The 21,532-nt window shown below is 39.3% G+C and overlaps 1 protein-coding gene across 9 annotated transcripts in view; it reads right to left on the bottom strand.

Moving 5' to 3' along the window:
- Nucleotides 1-9,558: 9,558 nt before the first annotated feature.
- PLCH1 (phospholipase C eta 1) overlaps nt 9,559-21,532 on the bottom strand; it is a 209,147-nt gene continuing 197,173 nt past the window's right edge. For 5 of the 9 annotated variants that reach the window (XM_034664135.1, XM_034664133.1, XM_034664140.1 and 2 more), the window contains 6 exons: nt 20,896-20,980; nt 17,803-17,949; nt 17,423-17,502; nt 15,841-15,900; nt 15,056-15,410; nt 9,559-12,721 (listed from right to left, as the gene is read on the bottom strand). In XM_034664135.1, coding sequence (XP_034520026.1) covers nt 10,641-12,721; nt 15,056-15,410; nt 15,841-15,900; nt 17,423-17,502; nt 17,803-17,949; nt 20,896-20,980 — 2,808 coding nt within the window. In that variant the 3' untranslated portion in view covers nt 9,559-10,640. The remainder of the gene's footprint in view (nt 12,722-15,055; nt 15,411-15,840; nt 15,901-17,422; nt 17,503-17,802; nt 17,950-20,895; nt 20,981-21,532) is intronic. The other 4 variants (XM_034664156.1, XM_034664159.1, XM_034664151.1 and 1 more) reach the window with 3 other exon arrangements.

The raw sequence follows: 21,532 nt of genomic DNA, 5'->3' as shown, positions 1-21,532 counted from the left end.
CTGCAGCAGTGAGGACTACAGTTTGGTTTGCTAATCCTCTCTGAATCTTGTTTAAGGGATTGAAAATGACTACTACTTAGAAGGACTGGGCTTGCATCTCACCACTCATCTCAAGGAAGCAGAGAAAGAATCCTGTCCTCACACATGTCTAGGATGTTATAACAGGATTCAAGTAAATCTGATTGGTGCAGGGGAGGTAGTGTAAGAGACACAATTTATGTATCACCCTGGATCCACTCATCCCTGCCCAGGCATCAACCATTTGCAATACTTCTAGCTATCCAAAATATTCCCAGAGTGGTTAAGTTCCAGTGACTGCTGTTGTCATCATACACTGATGATGTCACTATGTAGCTTGAACTGACATGGAGAGACTCCTGCACTGCAGGCTAGAGGCTCTGGCTGCCCCAGTGGCTGCATAACACAACTGGGACACACAGGAAGTTAATGCCTTGTAGGGTAGACTTCACCACAGAAAAAAAGCAGATGGAAAGGACATCAGGAGATTTATTTCCCACCCTTCCTTCTCTTCAAGGTACTGCTCTGAGATGCAGTGTTTCTGTATGGCTTCTCTGGATACATCCTGCAAATCTAAGCATCTGGTTGATTGTGTCATGAAGCTGTGACCTTATCAGTAATTCATCTTTTTGAATTTCTCTCCTTCCTTTTCTGCCTCAATTCCCTTTTAACCTCATTCTTTCTTCTCTGAGAATATATTCCCCCCAACAAAATGTTAGCGTGTTAGATTTTGTCATAGGTAATTTTTCTGTGATCCTGAGATAAGGTGTGAGCTATTTTAGTTTTTAGGAAAAAAAAAAAAAGAGCGATTCAGGACTCTCAGTTTCCAGTCCAACATGTAAAGAGCTTAAACGTCACCTACTGCATCCCAACTGCAAGTAAAAAGCTGAACAAACTGAAAAATCAACAACTCTTCTTCAATATGGCAGAGAAGTGAGGTCACAGGGCAAACTGCCCCCAAAATTGGAGGAACACACGGGTGAACAGAGAAAATCACAACTTACCAGAACAGAAACCCACAAGCAGACACCTCCATGGGAACCAGTGCCAGGAAGGAAAACCTGAGCTGTGCTTGATGAATTGCTGAAGGTTCAATGTGGACAATCTGAAAGTTAAAAACTCTAGGGGACCCAGTCATAGGAGGGTCCCACACTTTTGTGAGTCTTACCTCCAGGAGCTCTATCAGGAATATTGGAGAAAAATCCCCTCAAGAGTCCAGCTGTGGAAGGGGATAGAAACCATGTTGAAATATTCCAGAAGGTTCTGTTCTTCTTAATAAGGCTGTCCTTTGGAGAAACTATTTTACCTGAACTTAACCTGCTGGGGTTTTATTAGAGCCTAACCAACCAAGGGGAAGGGAAATACTCAACTCCATCCCCACCTAACCCTCCTGTCCCACCTATGGGAGGGGAGGAGGAATACTGAGAAGTACTGGGGAAGTTCACTATCCGGGGGCACAGACTTACCAAAAGCCAGAGACCTAATCATAGGACTATAGAATGATTCCCCTACCCACCCACACATTACCATCATATAACTAAAGACCTATAGACTGCAGTTCCTTTTACCCAGTACATCATGTCCACCTTTCAACCAAAAATTACTAGGCATACTAAAAGGCAAAAAATACTGTCTGAAGAGACATAAACAAGCATCAGAACCAGAGTCAGATATGATAGGAATGTTGAAATTATTGGAAGAGGAATTTGAAAAAAAAATGTAATTATTATGCTAACAGCTTTAATGGGAAAAGTAGACAACGTTCAAAAACAGAGTAAGAACATATAAGCAGAGAGATGGAAATTCTAAGAAAGAATCAAAGAGAAATACTGGAGATCAAGAAACACCTTTGATGGGCTCATTGAAGCCCACTTTTGAGCTTGAAAATGTGACAACAGAAACTTTAAAAACTGAAAAAAGAACAAAGATTGAAAACCCAAAACAAGGGTGCCTGGGTGGCTCGGTTGGTTAAGCGTCTGCCTTTGGCTCAGGTCATGATCTCAGTCCTGGGGTCAAGTCCCACATTGGGTTCCCTGCTCAGTGGGAAGTCTGCTTCTCCCTCAACTCTTCCCCTCTGCTTGTGATCTCCCTCTCACTCCTCTCTCAAATAAATAAATAAAATCTTAAGTATATGGAGCTAGAAAGTAATCTTTAAAAAAAAATAGGGGCGCCTGGGTGGCACAGCGGTTAAGCGTCTGCCTTCGGCTCAGGGCGTGATCCTGGCGTTATGGGTTCGAGCCNATAAATAAAATCTTAAGTATATGGAGCTAGAAAGTAATCTTTAAAAAAAAATAGCACAGAATAGCCAAAAACTGTAGGACAACTATAAAAGGTGTAATAAACACATAATGAAAATATTAGAAGGAAAAGAAAGAGAGAAAAGAACAAAAGAAACATCTGAAACAACGATGACAGAATTTCCCCACATTAAATGTCAGACACCACAGATTCATGAAGCACAGAGGACACCAAGCAGGATANTATTATTAAAAAAAAATAGCACAGAATATCCAAAAACTGTAGGACAACTATAAAAGGTGTAATAGACACATAATGAAAATATTAGAAGGAAAAGAAAGAGAGAAAAGAACAAAAGAAACATCTGAAACAACAATGACAGAATTTCCCCACATTAAATGTCAGACACCACAGATTCATGAAGCACAGAGGACACCAAGCAGGATAGATGTCAAACAAACAAATAAAAACCTACACCTTGGCTTTCAAACTACAGAAAACCAAATATAAACGAAAAATCTTGAAAGAAGCCAGAGGGGGGGAAAAACAGTTTACTTATAAAGGAATAAATATAAGAACTACATCCAATGTCTCCCCAGAAACCATTTAAGCAGAAAGAGCATAGAATGAAATATTTAAAGTGTTAAGTGAGGAAACCTATCAAACTAGAATTCTGTGCCCTATAAAATCATCCTTCAAAAGTGAAGAAATAAAGACTTTCTCAGGCAAACAAAAATTATATAGGTCAGAAACTCAAATCTACATAAAGAGGAGAGTATCAGAGAAGTGAAGATAAAGTAGAAACTTACTTTTCTTATTCATAGTTCATCTAACAATTAAGTTTGTTCAAAATAATAACAGCAATGTTTTCAATTATGTATGCTTATGTGTATATGTATATATATGTATGTATGTGTGCTTATGTATGCTTATCTATAAGTGGAATGAATGACAAAAATGATACCAGGGACAGGAAGGAGGAATTAGGCTTATTTCACTATTATAAAGCACTCACACTGCCTGTGAAATGTAGTGTTACCTGAAAGTAGATTAGGTGAAAATGTATATTGCTAACTCTAGGGCAGCCACTAAAAAAATTAAAAGGGGAAATTGGAGTCATATAAAATGCTCAACTAAAACAAAAAAAGGCAAAAAAAAAAGTGTGGAAGACAAAAATAGGAACAAAATAGAAGGGAAACAAATAGAAAACAGTAACAAACATGGTAGATATTAATGCAACTATATCAATAATTACTTTAAATGTCAATGATGTATCCACTATCATAGTGGATCCAAAAAAAGACCCACTTATATGTTGTCTATAAGAAAATCCACCATAAATATAAAAACACATATAGATCTAAGCAAAGGAGATGAGAAAGATATACTATGGTGACATTAATTTTTAAAAAAAATGAGAATAGCTATATTAGTTTCACATAGAGCAGACTCAAAGCAAGAAAAGTTATCAGGGATAAAAATGGACATCACAAAATGATAAAGGAGTTGGTACCCCAAGAAGATGTAATAATCCTTAATGTGTATTCACCTAACAACAGAGCATCAAAATACATGAGGAAAAAAAATGAAATAGATGAATGTACTATTATAGGTAGAGACTTTAGTACTTCCCTACCAGTAATGGACAGATCCAATAGGCAGAAAATCAATAAGGATATAGTTGAGTTCAACAACACCATGAATCAACTGGATATAAGTGATGTTTACTGATTATTTCATCCAAAAACAAGAGATTACACATTCTGTTCCAGGCTCACATGAAAATTCATCAAGACAGACTACATTTTGAACCATAAAACATATCTTAATACATTTTAAAGAATAAATATCATATAATATCTGCTCTAAAAACCACAATGGAATTAAATCAGAAATCAGTAGTTGGAAAATCCCCAATCCTTGGAAATTAAACACTACCCTTCTAAGTAACCTAGAGATCAAAGAAGAAATCTATATGCATTAAAGAAATTGAACCAATAGGGGTGCCTGGGTGGCTCAGTCTGTTAACCATCTTCCTTTGGCTCAGGTCATGATCCTGGGGTCCTGGGATCCTGGGATTCCGGGATCCTGGGATGGAGCCCTGTTCAGACTCTCTGCTCAGCGGGGAGTCTGCTTCTCCTTCTCCCTCTGCCCTTTTCCCCTCTCATTCTCTCTTCTGTCTCTCTCAAATAAATCAATACAAGTCTTTAAAAGGGGCGCCTGGGTGGCTCAGTTGTTAAGCGTCTGCCTTCAGCTCAGGGTGTGATCCCAGTGTTCTGGGATAGAGCCCCACATCAGGCTCCTCTGCTGGGAGCCTGCTTCTTCCTCTCCCACTCCCCCTGCTTGTGTTCCCTCTCACGCTGGCTGTCTCTCTCTCTGTCAAATAAATAAATAAAATCTTAAAAAAAAATAAAAGTCTTTAAAAAAAAAGACATTTAACCAATAATTAATAAGCTTCCAAAACAGAAAATACAACACCGAGACACGTTCACCAGTGAGTTCTAACATTTAAGAAGGAAATTAAACCAATTCTCTACAATCTCTTCCAGATGATAGAAGCAGAGGGAATACTTCCTGACTCATTCTATGAGGCCAGTATTACCCTAATACCAAAACCAGACAAGACATTTAAAAACTATAAACTAATATTTCACTTAATATCTCTCATGAACATTGATATAAAAATCCTTGACAAAATATTAGCAAATAGAATCCAACAATCTATGGGAAGAATTACATACTATAATCAAGTGGGATGTATGCCAGGTATGCAAGGCTGATTCAACATTCAAAAATCAATTAATGTAATCCATCACATCAATAAGCTAAAGAAAATCACATGGTCATATTAACAGATGCAGGAAAAGCATTTGACAAAATCCAGCACCAATTCATGATAAAAAGTCTCAGAAAACTAGGAATACATATAGATATAGATAAATATGGTTCCCTTTATTGGGGAACATCTTCAAATTGATAAAGAACACTTACAAAAAACTAACAGCTAACATCACAATGGTGAGAAAATCAAAGCTCTCCTGCTAAGATGAGGAGTAAGGAAAGATGTCCACTCTCACCACTGCTTTTCAATATTGTATTGGAAGTCCTAGCTATGGAAATAAGGCAAGAAAAGGAAACAATGAAAGGAACAAAATAAAAAGTATTCAGATGGGAAAGGAAGAAATAAAACTCTTTGTTTTATGACATGATTGTCTATGACAGAAAATCTAAAAGAATTAGGGTGGGGGAGAAGCCTCTTGGAACTAATAAGTGATTACAGCAAGGTTGCAGGATACAAGGTTAATATACAGAAGGTATCTGCTTTCCTTATACCAGGAATGAACACATGGAATTTGACAATAAAAATATACTACCGTTTACATTAGCACCCCCTCAAAATGAAAAACTTAGGTATAAACCTAACAAAATATGTAGAAGATCTATATGAGAAAAACTATAAAACTCTGATGAAAGGTATCTAAAGAGGACAAAATAAATGGAGAGATATTGTATGTTCACGGAAAGATTCAATATTGCCAATATGTCAGTTCTTCCCAGCTTCATCTATAGATTCAAAATAATCCCGGTCAAAATCCTGGAATTTTCACACGCTGATTCTAAAGCTTATATGAAAATCCAAAGACCCAGAACAACCAACTCGATACTGAAGAAAAATAATAATACCTGCAATGACGTGGAGCAAGAAGAACCCTTCTTCATTGCTAGTGGGAATGCAAAATAGTACAGCCACTTTGGAAGATTATTTGGAAGTTTCTTACAAAACTAAACATACTCTTATACCATAGGATCTTGTAATTATGCTCCTTGGTATTGATGAAAATGAACTGAAAATGTCCATACAAATGTCTATACAAAAATCTGCACACAGGGGCGTCTGAGTAGCTCAGTCAGTTAAGCGTCCAACTCTTGGTTTCGGCTCAGGTCATGATCTCAGCTTGGTGAGATCCAGCCCCTCGTCAGGCTCTGCACTCAGTAGAGAGTCTGCTATTCTCCCTCTCCCTCTGCCCCTCCCTCTGTTCATGCATGCACTCTCTCTCTCTCTCTAAAATAAATAATCTTAAAAAAAAAAAAACCCTACACATGGATATTTATAGCGAATTTATTCACAATTGCTGAAACTTGGAAACAACCAAGAAGTCCTTCAGTAGGTGAGTCAATAAACTATGCTTCATCCAATGGAATATATTCAGCACTGAAAAGAGCTATCACTCCCTGAAAAGACATGAAGACATTTAAATGCATATTACTAAGTGAAAGAAGCCAGTATGAACACGCTTTATGGTTCCAAGTATATGACATTATAAAAAAGGTGAAACTAATGGAGACAGTGAAAAGATGATGGTTTCCAGGGTTTGTGGGGGTAGGAATGCAGAACACAAAGAATTTTTAGGGCACTGAAACTATTCTGTATGATACTATAATGTCGATTTTTATTATACATTCATCAAAACCCACAGAATGCACAATACCGAGAATGAACTCTAATGCAAACTATGAACTCTGGGTGATAATGATGCGTCAGTGTGGGGTTATAAATTATAATAAATGTACTCACTGTAGTGGGTGATGTAAACAGAGGAGGAAGTTGTGTGTATGAAGGAAGGGTATATGGGAAATCTCTGTACCTCCCACTCAATTTTGCTGTGAATTTAAAACTGCTTAAAAAAATAAAGTTTATTGATTTTTTAAAGTGGAGTGTTCATGGATATCATATGTACAGCAATACAACTTTATAATTCCTTCCCTATATTTTCAACTCCCATATGTAGTAAGTTTCTAAGTGTTTGCACATTCAGAACAAAACCAATATAATATGTCTCAGCATCTCTATCAGCTTGTGGCTCCCTAAAGACAAGTCCCTATGTTTGTAATACTAGTACCCAGATGAATGCCTAGCCCAGAGTAGATGTCACTAAACGTTTATTAAAGGCTACAGGAAAAGCAATGATGGGTAGAAGAAAGAGGACCAAAGTAGGAGTAGGATTAACCTTGCTGGGCTATTTACTAGCCCCTCTGACCTTGGGCAAATCACATGTTCACTGAGATTCATTTTCAGAATATAACATGGAGATAACCTCATGTCTTTGTGAAATTGTCGTAAGGACCAAATGAAATGTGCCACCTGTAAGTTTTTTTTTAAGTTGCATAACGCTTTCCAAAAAAAAATCAGCTAATCTCATTCATGGTAAATGACTAAATAGATACTACATTAAAAGGGAGAAAAAAGGAAGGAAGAGCTGGATAGAAACAAGGAGAAAGAAAATTAAAGGAAAACAGGGGCGTCTGGGTGGCACAGCGGTTGAGCGTCTGCCTTCGGCTCAGGGCGTGATCCCGGCGTTATGGGATCGAGCCCCACATCAGTCCTCCGCTATGAGTCTGCTTCTTCCTTTCCCACTCCCCCTGCTTGTGTTCCCTCTCTTGGCTGGCTGTCTCTATCTCTGTCAAATAAATAAATAAAATCTTTAAAAAAAAAAAAAAAAGAAAATTAAAGGAAAACAAAGATAAACTCAGCCATCATCATTCAAATGACTTGGAACAAGATTCTGTACCCCTTCCTCCTCTCATGCACACAATAAATGTTAGACACACGCTTTCTCTCACATTTTCCTTAAGTTCTCTTTTTCACCAATTTATCAAGTACTTACCCAACGCAAATAGGTACCAAGCCTGGAGCTAGGAAAAGGGAATGAGACACAACCCCTGTCCTCAGAGAAGTCTAAGTCTACTGGAAGAGACAGACATATGAACAGATTGATACATTGAGTGGAACAAAGCCCCCTCCCCTGCCCTCTGGCAAATCTGGGTAATTCTTAATGGGTTGGGTATAACTAGGGAAAAGGAGATGACAATCAGAAAAAGCTCTCTAGAAGAAAGGATCCTTCCAGGATACATCTTGGAAAATGTAGTGAGCAAAGAAGGAAAGGACATTCTAAGGCAGAGGAGACCAGGTGATAGAAACAGGACAAGGGCACCCAATCCAAGAAGACCTTGTATGCAAGGCTATAGAACCTTATTTCATACACCACGGGGACCCTTTGAAGGGTTTTAAGATGCTTAATATCAATATTAAGAAGCTTTACTTCCACCCTCTGTGGATATTGCTACTGTTGGAAGCAACTGTCCCAGCCACCTGTTCCTGCTCAGCCTTGGAATAGTCTAGCTAGCTAGCCTCTAAGAAAGGAGTCAAATGGGAAACTGTGACACTTCACAGGGCTTGCTCTAGTCAGACTTTGCGGAAACTGGGGGCTTCCTGCTAGCTCGCAAAAGAAAAGAAAAATTAGGAAACCTGTTCATCTATGCTTGACTTCTCACCTGCTGTGTGATTTCCTTGGGACTGACGAGTCCTTGATCCATTCTCCAAACAAGTGAAACCCAGATCAGGAGTCCAATCCAAACACTGAAAGCTTGCACTAAAATTTAGGAATCACTACTTCCTCTTCTTTATTAGCAATCCCCAAATAGTAATCACGAAGTCACTCCCTCCTCTCTTCCGAAGTCCTATCGGTAGAAGAATACTGCTTGTATGGGTAACAGATAGATGCACATGGTGTCTGGGGGTTGGTCTGATAACCCATCACTTGGCACCAACCATTTATGTCACTACCACATCACTCTGATTCCACCAAACAAGGCAGCTAAATTTTATCCCTTTGCAAATGAATTTCAACAACTTTACATCATGTCAATCTCTTTAAAAACAAGCCAAGTCTAAGGATAGAACTTTGTGGGTTCCAAACCCCCAAGAAGACAAAAATCTCTCAAGTTCAGTAAGGGAATGAAATTGGGTCCCTCTCCCTTTCACCATTACACTCCTACCTCAACCAGCACCCCAGGGTTTGTCCAAAGAGAGGAAGATTGATCCTCAGTGCTGGGGAAAAGTTCAGAGCTGGGGACTGAGGGTAATCAGGGCCTGATGGCTTTCCTCCCCACTCTTCCCCCATACAACAACCTTCAAGTGGTGCGATTTGCCAAACACATTATCTTTGTTGCCCCCACCCCCAGGGCAGGATTTGGGAAGGATTATTTTTAAACTAGCAATATCAACACAAAAGGCAAAGAAACTCATTACATTTGATTTCTTTACAAGTCGCCTTACAAATATGGTCTTTAGAGCATAATGAAAACACTCAGAGACATAAATTGCTGCTTAGAACTCTCCCCTGTAGAAGCTATCTCTTCTGTGAAGAGATGAAAAGGAAAATAGTTCTGAGGGCTCTGGGTCCCTTACTCAGCAGTCATCGTATGAACTTCAGTTGAAAAAAAATACCCACCAAGTGCTTAAAAATCTGCTTTAATTATATTTCCATGAATTCCAAGAACATCATTGCAGTTAATATTACAAAAAAGCAAAGAGGGACATCTGAACATGCAATAAAAAAATGGGTTCACAGTGAAAATAACGTATGTTGGTACTAAAATATAGTTACTTGGCTCCATGAAGGGAAAAGGTTTCTTCTAATTATCTATTTACTTGGATTTTATTATGAGAAAGAAAAATTTTTTTCTCGACAGCTTTGGGGACATTTTCAATCTGTGCTACTGTTACTGTTAGTATCTGACAGAAGTCCCTCGTTCTGAAAGCCATTATTTGCAGTCTATAATTTAATCAGAAAATTCAAAAGTACAACAAAGAGCTTGGCAACTGTGTTCTTGTTACATACAAAGCCATTAGCAAAAATATGTAACAAAATTTATGTAAAACACACAATTTTGTCTTTATATACAGAAGTTTGCTTTATCCTCATAATCTCACAGTCTACTCTAAAATGAGAGGGTGTGTGTTGGGGGGGGGGGAACAGCTACCAATCTGCTTTGAACTCCTTCTGCACGGGGTAGAGAAATCCTGAAAGGTAGGGTAACTATTTTAATCTTCTTTTAACTGAGTTATAAAAAATGCATCTGGGCTTCTCAAGGAAGACGGAAATCTAGGAATGATGATAATGGCTTTAAAGTAAAGAATTTATCCCTTTGTCCTTTGCAAACTTTCTTAATGAACTCAACAATTAGAGAGTAAAATTGACATTTGCGACTGTGATCTGAGGACGGGCAGTAGAGAGCGTGGTGGAGAAACAGACGGACATCCTAAGCCAAGCGGCTGAGAAGTGTCGCAACCAAGGCATGCACGTATTTCATACTGAGCGTGTTTACACTTCAGGGGAGAAGGATCATACGCACATGGGAAATGTCACCCCGATCTATATACAAGCGCAGAAACAGGAAGAACACGGGGAGTCAAAGGGAGACCAAAATACAAGTTTAAAAATACATTTTAAAATCATTTCGAAGCCACGACCATGTTTACTGAAAACTCTGACAATTCTACAGAATACCTAGTAAACATCGAAAATGCAGCTTTATGTAATTCACAGTCTCAAAAGAAAATAAATTTCTGGTTTGTCCTCACTGTTGGGCTCGGTCTGCAACATGGAATTATCCGCGCAAAACGGGTCGCCGCGGCTGGGGCGCAAGGCGGCGCACGCCCCCTCCGGGATGCCCCGGCCTTCTAGGCCACTTCCTTTGCTGCTCCGCAGATAGCCGGCGATGTAGGAGCCGGTGGAGTGCCGGTTGCCCGCAGGCAGGGGCGCCGAGGGTTTGTTTCGCAGAACCACTCCTCCCACGTGGCTGGGGTTGACGCCTTTTTGCTTGTTGGCTTCCTGCTTTTCCTTGGCACGGCTGGCAATGTTGCGCACTCTGCTCTGGCTTCTGGATGACAACTTTCTGACCAGTGCCCTGGGGAACTGACTGGCGTCCTGCTTTGAATAGAGCACCTGACAGCCGTCTTCCTGGTCAAAAGACACAAGCTTCCGCAGCTGCTCCGTCAGGGCGTCTATGGGCTCTAATGACTTTGTCTTCACAGTCACGCCCTTCTTGTCTCTCATGCCAGTTGTAACAAAACTCTTACTAATACACTGGTACTTGCTTTTGAAGTTGCAGGCGATGTCTTCTGATGTTAAGTCCCCCAGACTTTTGGATTTGCAAGGGCTGGGCAGCTTTAGAGCAGGCAGAGGACGGTGCGTGGGCTGCTCGGGCGCAGGGGCATGCGTGCCTTCATCACTAGACAGGGGCACACCCGTCTGCTTCATTTTTGCGTCTGAATTTGAGCAGTTGTGCATAAAACCAGCACCCTGGTAGGCTAGACAGGAAATACTTTGATTTTTGACATCTTGAATATTTTTGAATATTTCAGAGACAGAAGGGTGGAGAGTCTCTCTACAGTAGCCATTTCTCAAACCTCTCCGAAAATGTTCCGCCACATCCTGACCGTCTTGCGCTTTTAAAGGAGAAGCAGGGTGACTCGCGTCCTCTCTTCTATATTCATAGGTTGTTATGGACAGATTTTCGGAGTCTCCGTCCATTTCCACGAGACTGCTCTCTCCAGAATTTAAACAGAGAATGGTTTCAGCTATTACATCTTCCCGTGCCAGGTCGGTGGACGTGGCAGGGCTGTGGTTCTTGAGCATTTCCCATTCTTTGCCATTGGTGGGACTTTTTGGTAACCAGCAGTGAGAAGTATTAGCGGACCCAAGCAGGTTGCTTCCCACAGCCCCCGTCTTGGCCTTACCAGGAAGGTGATCATCTGGTTTGGCGTTAGAGACAGGAGTGCAGGTGGTTTCACAAACTGCGTGTGTCGAGTGTTTGGAGGTCTCGGGACTTGAGAATGCAATTGGGGCAGGAGACGAGCACAGGAAGGCTGACTTGGGTTTTCCCAGGGAAAAGTCATGCTTGAAGGGAATCTTACGGTCCAAGGTGGGCAAAGGAGCACGACTTGACATGACACTTGTGCTATGGAGCTGAGAAACAACGGTGAGGTTTGCCTGATCGCTGGTCTCCTCAAACTGGCCAATCAGTGCTGAGATGGAACTGCCTGGCTCATTCTCATTGGTTAACGTGACATTGTCAATAAGATGGGAAATTTCACTCTCCTGCAGAATGGCCGTAGAATGTGAGTCAGGTACGTCAGAACAGAGCATAGAGACATCTGACAAAGAAAAGGATGTTGCAGCTCGGCCCTTAACCCAATTCCCTTCCAAGTTCTTAATCTCCAGACTGCTTTGAGAAAAAACGCTTCCTGACAATGTGCTTTTTTCTTCCACAAAGCTCCCAGCATTCCCATTTGCCTTGGTTTTCACACCGGATGGACCTTGTGTTAGGGTAACTATAGGATCAAGAGCCAGATGCTGCCTTGCGGGGAGGGATTCGCTGGGGCACTCCTGTTCCTGGCCATCACTTGATACGTTTGATTTGGTTCTCCCACCCTTAAGACCTGGCACTCCCAACTGTTCTCCCGTGGTTGGTGTGTAGGCAACACAAATGGGGGAGTCCCCTTGGCTGATGTCTTTGTGAAGGAGGGCGCTAGAGGAAGAGGATAACTTTTTGTTGAAATTTGGAAAATGCTGGTCTTTTATACTTGCCTTCCCTTTTCCTCTTCCATCCTTATCTTCTGCTGAATGAAACAAACAACATTTTAGGCAACATGTATCACTTTTTGTAGACCCTGCAAACACTCATGTTTGTCTTCAGACAGACGAATGGAGAATGTAAGTCTGTTACACCGTGACAGAATATAGTTATGGATTGCAGAGGTTTGCAACAAAGTGTCTGTGTGATGAATAAATGGTAAAATATTTATAGGAATATCACTGAAGCTTCCCTTTGAGTATCTATTACATCAGCTAAGGATGTAATATTCATTGTCAAAAAAAAAATGTCAATGAGTTACCATACTTTTACAGTGAGGATTACCTTAAGTTGTTTCCTATTCAGATTTGTACTACACAGAAGCATGGCAATAAAAATAGAACAAGACAGTTCTGTTAAACAAAGTATTGTGGTACCTGTAAGCAAGAGACTATAAGCTTTCAAAGTTACACATGGATTAGTAAAAACCACAAATCATATTATTAAAAAAAAAAATAACCACTTTGGCAAAAGAACTAATTTAATCACTGCCTAAAGCAGATTGGAAGGTGCAATAAATGTATTAAAATGCCAATATCTATTGACTTGGAGATGTAAAAATAAAGACTTGGTCACCAATTCTATGCCGTTGTTAATATTTAATTTTTTCTTAATCATATTTTTGTTTTTAAAACACAAATTTCATATTGCATTCTCCCTTCAAAGAGGCAATAAGTTATCAGGCACAGTATGGAAATCTATAAAAACACACAATTCACAGGAATCTGGGGTACCCATCATGCTTAGGATAATGCTAAGACAATATCAAATGTTCAATTATTCTTGACCTAATTATTTTAATAGTTTTTTTAAAAAAAAATGTTTTCAGTCAGGATATATAAGAAAGAAGAATTTATTTAATTTATTAAATATCTTCCTCACTAAAGAAAAAGTCATCATAAAAACTTTGATAAATCCAAAAATTATCAAGAAAAAAATTAAATAGCCTAAGATGTTACCTACTCAGAGACAGCTACTGTAAGCTCTTTTAGGGGGACAGAATTATATATAGAATTTTGTATTCTGTGTTTTCTCCACTAATTTTTGTTTCTTACATTATAACTTGAATCATTGCATGGCTTTGTTTGTTCTGTATTTACCACAAATCTCATATAATGTAAATGAGAGTGACAAACTTATAAAGCTGTTAAAGGGAGGAAATATGCATCAAGTCAGCATTGCTTTCTGGATTAACCAGTATTTATTTCTATTGAGTAGAGCTTTATTTTCTCCCAAAATAGGATTTTGAAATAAACTTTAAAGCACATTTTCATCTCTTTTCTGACACTGCTCTTAGCACATTTTCCAACTTTTAAGCTTCTTTTTCTCTTCAAGTACGCCATTCAAATTTCGTTTGTTTCCCCAGAATATCTTATAATAAAAATCAATATAAGCAAAATGGGGTTTGTGGAAAAAATAGAACACTGAAATTAGACTGTATGATAAAAGGAGAATTTTCCTAAAGTAAACGGGTATCACATTATATTTGTCTGAGATGATCGTGATTTAATTAAAATACTTTGGTTACGGAGACATCAAATGGACAGAGTTTTGGTACTTCAGTTACCAAGGGCAGGGGAAAGAGTCATTGCCACATCTCAGGAGCTCTTTGGTACCTTGCAAAGCAGGCATTATTCTCTATCAAGTTCTTGGTATGAGTGAAGCATTATGCTCGACTTAGGGGGAAAGACAGGTAAGGCTTGATCCGTATGCTTGAGGAGCCTATAACTGGACAGGAGCCGGAGACATGCTGCCTTCCCCGCCAACATCCAGGGGTCGGAGAAATGAGGCCACAGGAAAACATCGCCTGAGCTACCTCTTGAGGAAGCAAAGATTTCTCAAGTGAAGACAAAGCCTTGCTTTTAACATCTGGCTTGACTTCTTTCTCCGTAAACATTTCTAATCATGGAAATGTGTTATATGTTGGGGAAAGAAATACAACTCTATCCAACCTCAAAAAAAAAAAATCAATATAATTCTATTAAACCTCAGAACGATCAGTAAATATTACACCCACTTGGAAAACCAAGATCTCTGCTCCTGTTTTGCCCATTTCACCTTCCTACAGGCACCTCACAGACGCCCGGGCTCCATACCGTCCCACCTGATTGTTTCCCTTTTCCCTCACTATCAATTTCCAATGTCAGTGTAGTTCTTCCCCCCTCTCCCCGAAGTATAAGATCTGGCCTAAAGCTAACCTTAAAAATTATTTATTTTTTTGGTCTATTTTTACCTGGACTATAGAAAGAACATCAATCAGGTCATAATGGTAATCAGGAACCAAAATAGGGCTTCAAAAGAGAAACTTAAAGCATCTTACCCAGGGAGTGTTCTTTTCCTTCAGCATCTTTTGCTGCTGCAGACAGAGGCAGTGACAAGGCCCCCAGAAGACTTTTGTCGACAGGCAAAGAGACAGGGCGCTCTTGCAAACTCCGTGTGGTCCTCCTCAGGACACCGTCGTGATCTCTTGAAGCCTCAGACACAGAATCCTTTATCTCTACCATTTCCTGGAAGCCCATTTTGCTCTTTTTTCTGCCTTTGGCCGGAGCACTGGCTGTGCGTCTCAGAATCCGATCTCCAATGGATCGTTTCCGAACATAATGGGAATTGTTTTCTGAAGAGCCGTGCCTGGGATTCTTATTGAACAATCCCTTCAGACCTTGGAGCTGTCTGTTCTGCAGGCACAAAAGAAGGAAGCCCAAGTTAAGCAAATCCCATTGTGTCAACACCTTGCCTTTTCAATGACAGCTCCACGAAAAATGGACACAGAACAAAATCGTACAGCCATTGAAGGATATTCAACTAAGAAAACAGCAGCTCACAGCACGTCTGCACATCATGCACGCCATATTGACCTTACTTGGCGAGAAGGCAGCCTTCCATTTTTGCAACCAAGCTACCCAGAAGCTTCCTACCCGGAGATGACAAGGTGATAGGAAAAGTTTCCACACTTAATAGACTGCTATGAACTTGAGCCACCTTAAAGCAACAGATGCGTGTTTCAAAGTGGCAAGCAGGAAATGGAGTGATATGAGAGAGCATGCTGCCATAAGCACTTAAAAAGAAATATGTCAGCGAGAACAAGGCGCCATGCTGAGAAACTACCTTTGTAGCTCCTAGAAAGTGCAATATAGTATAACTGGGGTTGAGTATTAAAGGGCTCCACTGCAAGGGAAGAAAACAAAACACAACAGAACACAATTTGGGCTCATTCAAGAAAGTGGCACAAGTAACCACAAAAGACAAGAATGCATATGCTTCTATAAACCCTTTCTTCCACCTTCGGTGATTTCTCGTCACAGGTTCATCCATTACTCAGCTCATCCCCGCCACATTGTGGTTTATGCATCCCAACCCAAATATACCTTGAAAAGTAATACATGACGTGACTTAGAAGTAGACATCTATTTAGGAGAATGGAAAGCCTATGGAACACTTTCTTTTTCATATTTTAATGCCTTTCTGGCTCAATTTAAATAAATTCTCAATTTCGTTGTTTCCCTCAAGCAGGATGAATACTAGATACTAGTTAGTTAACCTGGGATCCCTAGAAGTTCAAGAATCATTGTCAATCGTTCACATTTGTGTGCATTTATGCCAGAGAGAGCATCGCAACAAGCAGCCCAGGCAGAAACTGAGGACTAGACATAGAAAGTCATAGAATAAAACTTCATTACTCTTAGACTCCTTCATTCCCCTCCCATACCAACTGATGTAAGGAGAAACATTATACCCCCTAATTCAACCTGAACTGCTCCACTCCCCAGAAATTGGCTTGTAGTCACAATAATGTTAAGATTAGCGAACATTTTTGGTCATTTACTATATGCCAGGCAGCTTTCTAAGGATAACATAATTTTTTATGAGATAGGTACTGTTTTTACCCTACCTTTACAGACGAGGAAGCTAAGGCATAGAGGATGTCTATAACTCTCCAGGAGAAGCTTCAAGCAATGTGGACTTTCTAGAAGAGAGCACTGGGCATTCCTCAGAGCTCTTACAGTCCCTCCTAATCACATCTGGTCCCAGCAAATCGTTCCAGTGGCCAAGTCCCCAATCACTTGGCATAACTAAAGGACAGCCTATTGATTTGTAAGCCTCAAATAAGTTGTGTAATGAAGACAGTAGCATCAGGAGAAAACTAGAATACATTTTTGTAGTCTATTTCTTAAAAGAAAGTCCTTATGTCCTTAAAAGTCCCGTGGGTGGCTTTAGATTCATTCATAGAGTTTTAGGTTTTCAGCTAAATACAACGGCACCAAATGAATACATCCCGCCTAGAACTGGCTGGAATCACAGTCTGGTTAGTACTGGTAATTCATCAAACATCTGAGACACCACATTTCCTGCTGCAGCCAGCTAGGTCTTCTTAAAATAAAATTCAATGTTTAAGCATATATTTATTGAATAAATATGAAACAAAGGATCATCTGAGAGATTAGTGGTTTTCTCATAAGCCCAGAGAGGCGCCCTAAGTGGAAGGAATGAGTACACACCCCAAAACAATGGAAGGAGCACATGTGGATCAGGACAGGACCTGGCAGGCTAGCACACAGGGCTCACTGGGCTTCCCTCTAGTTTTCCACTAAAGAACAACTTTGTTAAGAAGTACGTGCCTTTTAAGCCATTACTCAAAAAATAACTTTGTTAAGGACCATGTGGCTTTAAGCCCTATAATCTTTCTCACCTTTCCATAGATTTCATTGATTGTTACGTGGACAAATATAGATGCTTCTGTCAGTCCTTCCAAATAGACATGCCGGTAGCCTGAGAAAAGCAGAGAAAATAGTTTCCTTTTACTTGGACTTACATTTGGCTTTCCTGTGGGTACAACTAAATGAAGTATTACTTACTTTATTATTTATTTTTATTTATTCTTTTATTATTTATTCTTTTATTTATTACTTACTATAATTCTTTACATTTCACAAAACATGTTAACATTCATATAACACATATTTTATATATCATATATGCTACATGATGTATGTATCACATATCATATATTAAATCTTCCGAAGAAAACTGAATGGTCAGCCTAGAGAGGTAAGGCCAGACCCTACCTACCAGGCACTAAGCTGCTGAAGGTCACGGTTCTTTGTCCAACAAAGTCTCGTCCAATCGGATCATGATCCCATACAAGGAACCGAACCAAAGCTATGTCTGGCATGTGTACTGTAAATGTCAGGGTTTCTTCCCACACAGGGTTAAATCCTCAGAGAAATAGGAAGAGAAAAATCAGAAAAGCAAAGGGCTTGGGGAAAAATGAATTGGCAGCAACATCTGCAAAGCAGACTGAAAATTGTTTGCGATGGTTATTAAACTCGTGAAGATGACCAAGCCAGTCCGGGATGCCTTACTGGAATAAACTCTTGGAATTCGCCCCATTGCTAGAAAATAATTGGTAGGAAGATTGCTTGTAAATGATTGCATCAATTCTAATAATCTCTGATGCCTAAATTGCATTGTAGGGAAAGTTCCTTTGGGCAATTTCAGAATGTTTCAATAAGCTCAAAATTATCTTTAGTAGAGATCTAAGAATGTTTACGCAGGAAAAAAAAAAAGTAAGAAAGAAAGAAAGAGAGAAAGAGAGATCCCACTTTGCCCACAGGAAGAATTGTGGTTCCCACCCACAAAAGATTCTGCTGCTATAATAATCACCAGCAAACATTTTATAAGGTGCTGTTCAGGTTTCAATGTTACTGCAGAAATAGCGCCTTATTTAATCCTTATAGCGATCCTCTGAGGATGGCAAGGCAGGGTTTTTTTGTTTTTTTCTAATTAAGAAAAAGTACATTATTATTAGCTTTCAAAACTATATAATTTTTTTTAAATTACACAAGTAACAAATGCTTTTTTTAAAGGATATCTTTTTTTTAAAATAATTAATTAATTAATTTGACAGAGAGATAGCCAGCGAGAGAGGGAACACAAGTAGGGGGAGTGGGAGAGGAAGAAGCAGGCTCCCAGCAGAGGAGCCTGATGCGGGGCTCGAGCCCAGAATGCCGGGATCACGCCCTGAGCTGAAGGCAGACGCTTAATGACTGAGCCACCCAGGAGCCCCAGGATATCTTTTTTTTTTTTTAAGATTTTATTTATTTATTTCAAGAAAGAGAGTGAGAGAGAAAGAGAGAGAGAGTACAATCAGGGGAAGTGGCAGGCAGAGGGAGAAGCAGGCTCCCTGCTGAGCGAGGAGCCTGATGTGGGACTCAATCCCAGGACCCTGGGATCAGACCTGAGCCAAAGGCAGACACTTAACTGACTGAGCCACCCAGGCACCCCACAAATGTTTTTTTTTTTAAGTAAGAAATGCAAGTATTTATAAGTCATTTTGTGGTTGAGAAAATTGACATTCAGAGAAAATAATGCACCTAAGGCCACACAGCTAGTTACAGAGCCAAATTAGACTGTGCACTATTGTTTCCAGGGCCTTCCATGAAGCAAGACCTTAATACGTGGAAGATATATTTTCATAGCTCTTGAAAATAAATAGAAAGATATATAATTCAACTCATATTCTGAAAGGTAAAAATACATTTATTTCTTGATAAAATTTTCTCAGATAAAATAACTATATAAACTGATAAAAATTCAAGTCCTAAGTTTGTTTTTCTTTTCTAAAAATGAAAATAAATTTTATTAAATACATGTATTCAGGAGGCATCAGCTACTTAATCTTACTATAAAATACCTCAGCTAAGGAAATAATTATGGACTGAAATCACTGAAATGTCCCTTCTAAACAAGAGAAGAGATTGTGTTTTTGTTACCTTAGTAATGACTTTTCAATTACTTCTGAGACAAAAAACAAAAACAAAAACAAAAACAAAACAATGGCCATTGATGGGAAAATGCAATATAGAAGTCTGCTTCCTTTAAGCATGTTATTTCCTTAAGTAATACGTTTATGCTACTCTTGAATCCTCAAATTCTTTTCCTTAAGCTAGCACTCAGAAAAAACTCCTCTTAACGGGGGCACCTGGGTGGATCAGTTGGTTGAGTGTCTGACTCTTTTTTTTTTTTTAAAGATTTTATTTTTTCATTCATTCGACAGAGATAGAGACAGCCAGCGAGAGAGGGAACACAAGCAGGGGGAGTGGGAGAGGAAGAAGCAGGCTCATAGTAGAGGAGCCTGATGTGGGGCTCGATCCCATAACGCCAGGATCACACCCTGAGCCGAAGGCAGACGCTTAACCGCTGTGCCACCCAGGCGCCCCTGAGTGTCTGACTCTTGATTTTGGCTCATGGTCATGATCTTGGGGTCAAGGAATTGAGCCCTGCATCCGGCTTGCACTCAGTGTGGAATCTGCTTGAGATTCTCTCTCCCTCTCCGCTCTCTCTGCCCCCTGACCCCGCTCATGCTCGAGCTTGCTCTCTAAAATAATCTTAAAAAAAAAAAAAAAGAATCTGAAACTAGTGATGTACAAAATGTTGGCTAATTGAATTTAAAAAAAAAAGGGGGGAACTCCTCTTAAGGTCTCACTATGAACCTCTAATTTCTTAAATGTTTTGAGGATTGTGGTATAGATTTAGAGTATTAAAGACTAGAGATTGAGAAAAATAGGTATGCCATAATGTTTGTCAAATGTATGAACAAACACCATGTAAGGAGGTTACCAAGAAAAAGACATGAGGCTTAGTTAAGAAAGCTATTTTTACAGCATGGCCAGAATACAAAAATGTTGCCCATTCACCGTATGGACATATTAAGAAGTAAACTTGCCAGAGCATGCTGCACTTGCCTTTAGAGTTTTATATGCTCCAGAACACAATGAGAAATCATCAAGACATACAGGCATCATGAATGAGAGCTCTGAAGTAACTTACATCATGAAAATACAATATAAATATGTAATAGAGGCATTTTCCTAAGTTTTAACCCAGCCCTTTAAAATATCATTAATTCTCTTCATTACAAAAAAAGTTTTGCTTCAAAAGCAAAGCATTTAAGAGTCTCGATTACAGATCCACCAAAACATACCACGAATCAATCCCACATTTACTCAGTTTTATGTGCTTAAAAGACTTTAACATAAAACTCAGAGGGCAGTTATGAATTTTAGGGATTTGTTTCTCTTCTACATAGACAATTTTTTCTTTTTCAGTGCAAATTTTATTTCTAGAGCCTCTTGATTAAAAGGAAACAGATTATCATCTTACCATTGTCATCTACTACACGGGTTTGATCTTTACAACAATCTACTGGCAATCCGATAATTTCAACTTCAACAAAAGGGTCAATGATCTATGTAAGTAAAGAGAGAGTATTATTACAACTGATACATTTCTATATGTGTGTTAATTAATTTGAGAGTATTAGCCAAAATGCTCATGTTTCAATAGTAACCCATTTTATTAGGTGCTTACTTCCCCATTAGGAAAGAGAAAGTGTAACAACAGATTTAGGTATATGAAACAGAAATGAAAGTTTAAATTTTTGTTTGCCAATATTTACTGATGCTATACAAATTTTTTCCAATGAACCTACAACTCCGGTTCAAGGTATATATCCAACAGAAATGAGAGCTTTTGCCCATGCTTAGAACACCTGTATTCATTATAGTCACATACTGGAAACAACCTAAATGTCTATCATGAATAGGATGGATGAATTGTGGATTATTCATTTAAGGACTACCATACAATAATGAAAAAGAAAAAATTCTGCAACATCGACATACTGTTGAGCAATCCAGACATAAAAGAGTATATTCTGGGGGTGCCTGGCTGGCTCAGTTGGTAGAGCATGCAACTCTTGCTCTCGGGGTTGTCAGTTCGAGCCCCATGTTGGGTGTAG

This window comes from Ailuropoda melanoleuca, chromosome 1, assembly GCF_002007445.2.
Source record: "Ailuropoda melanoleuca isolate Jingjing chromosome 1, ASM200744v2, whole genome shotgun sequence".
NCBI lineage: Eukaryota > Metazoa > Chordata > Mammalia > Carnivora > Ursidae > Ailuropoda > Ailuropoda melanoleuca.
The sequence above is the reverse complement of the archived record's forward strand: the minus strand, read 5'-3'. Positions and strand labels throughout refer to the sequence as shown.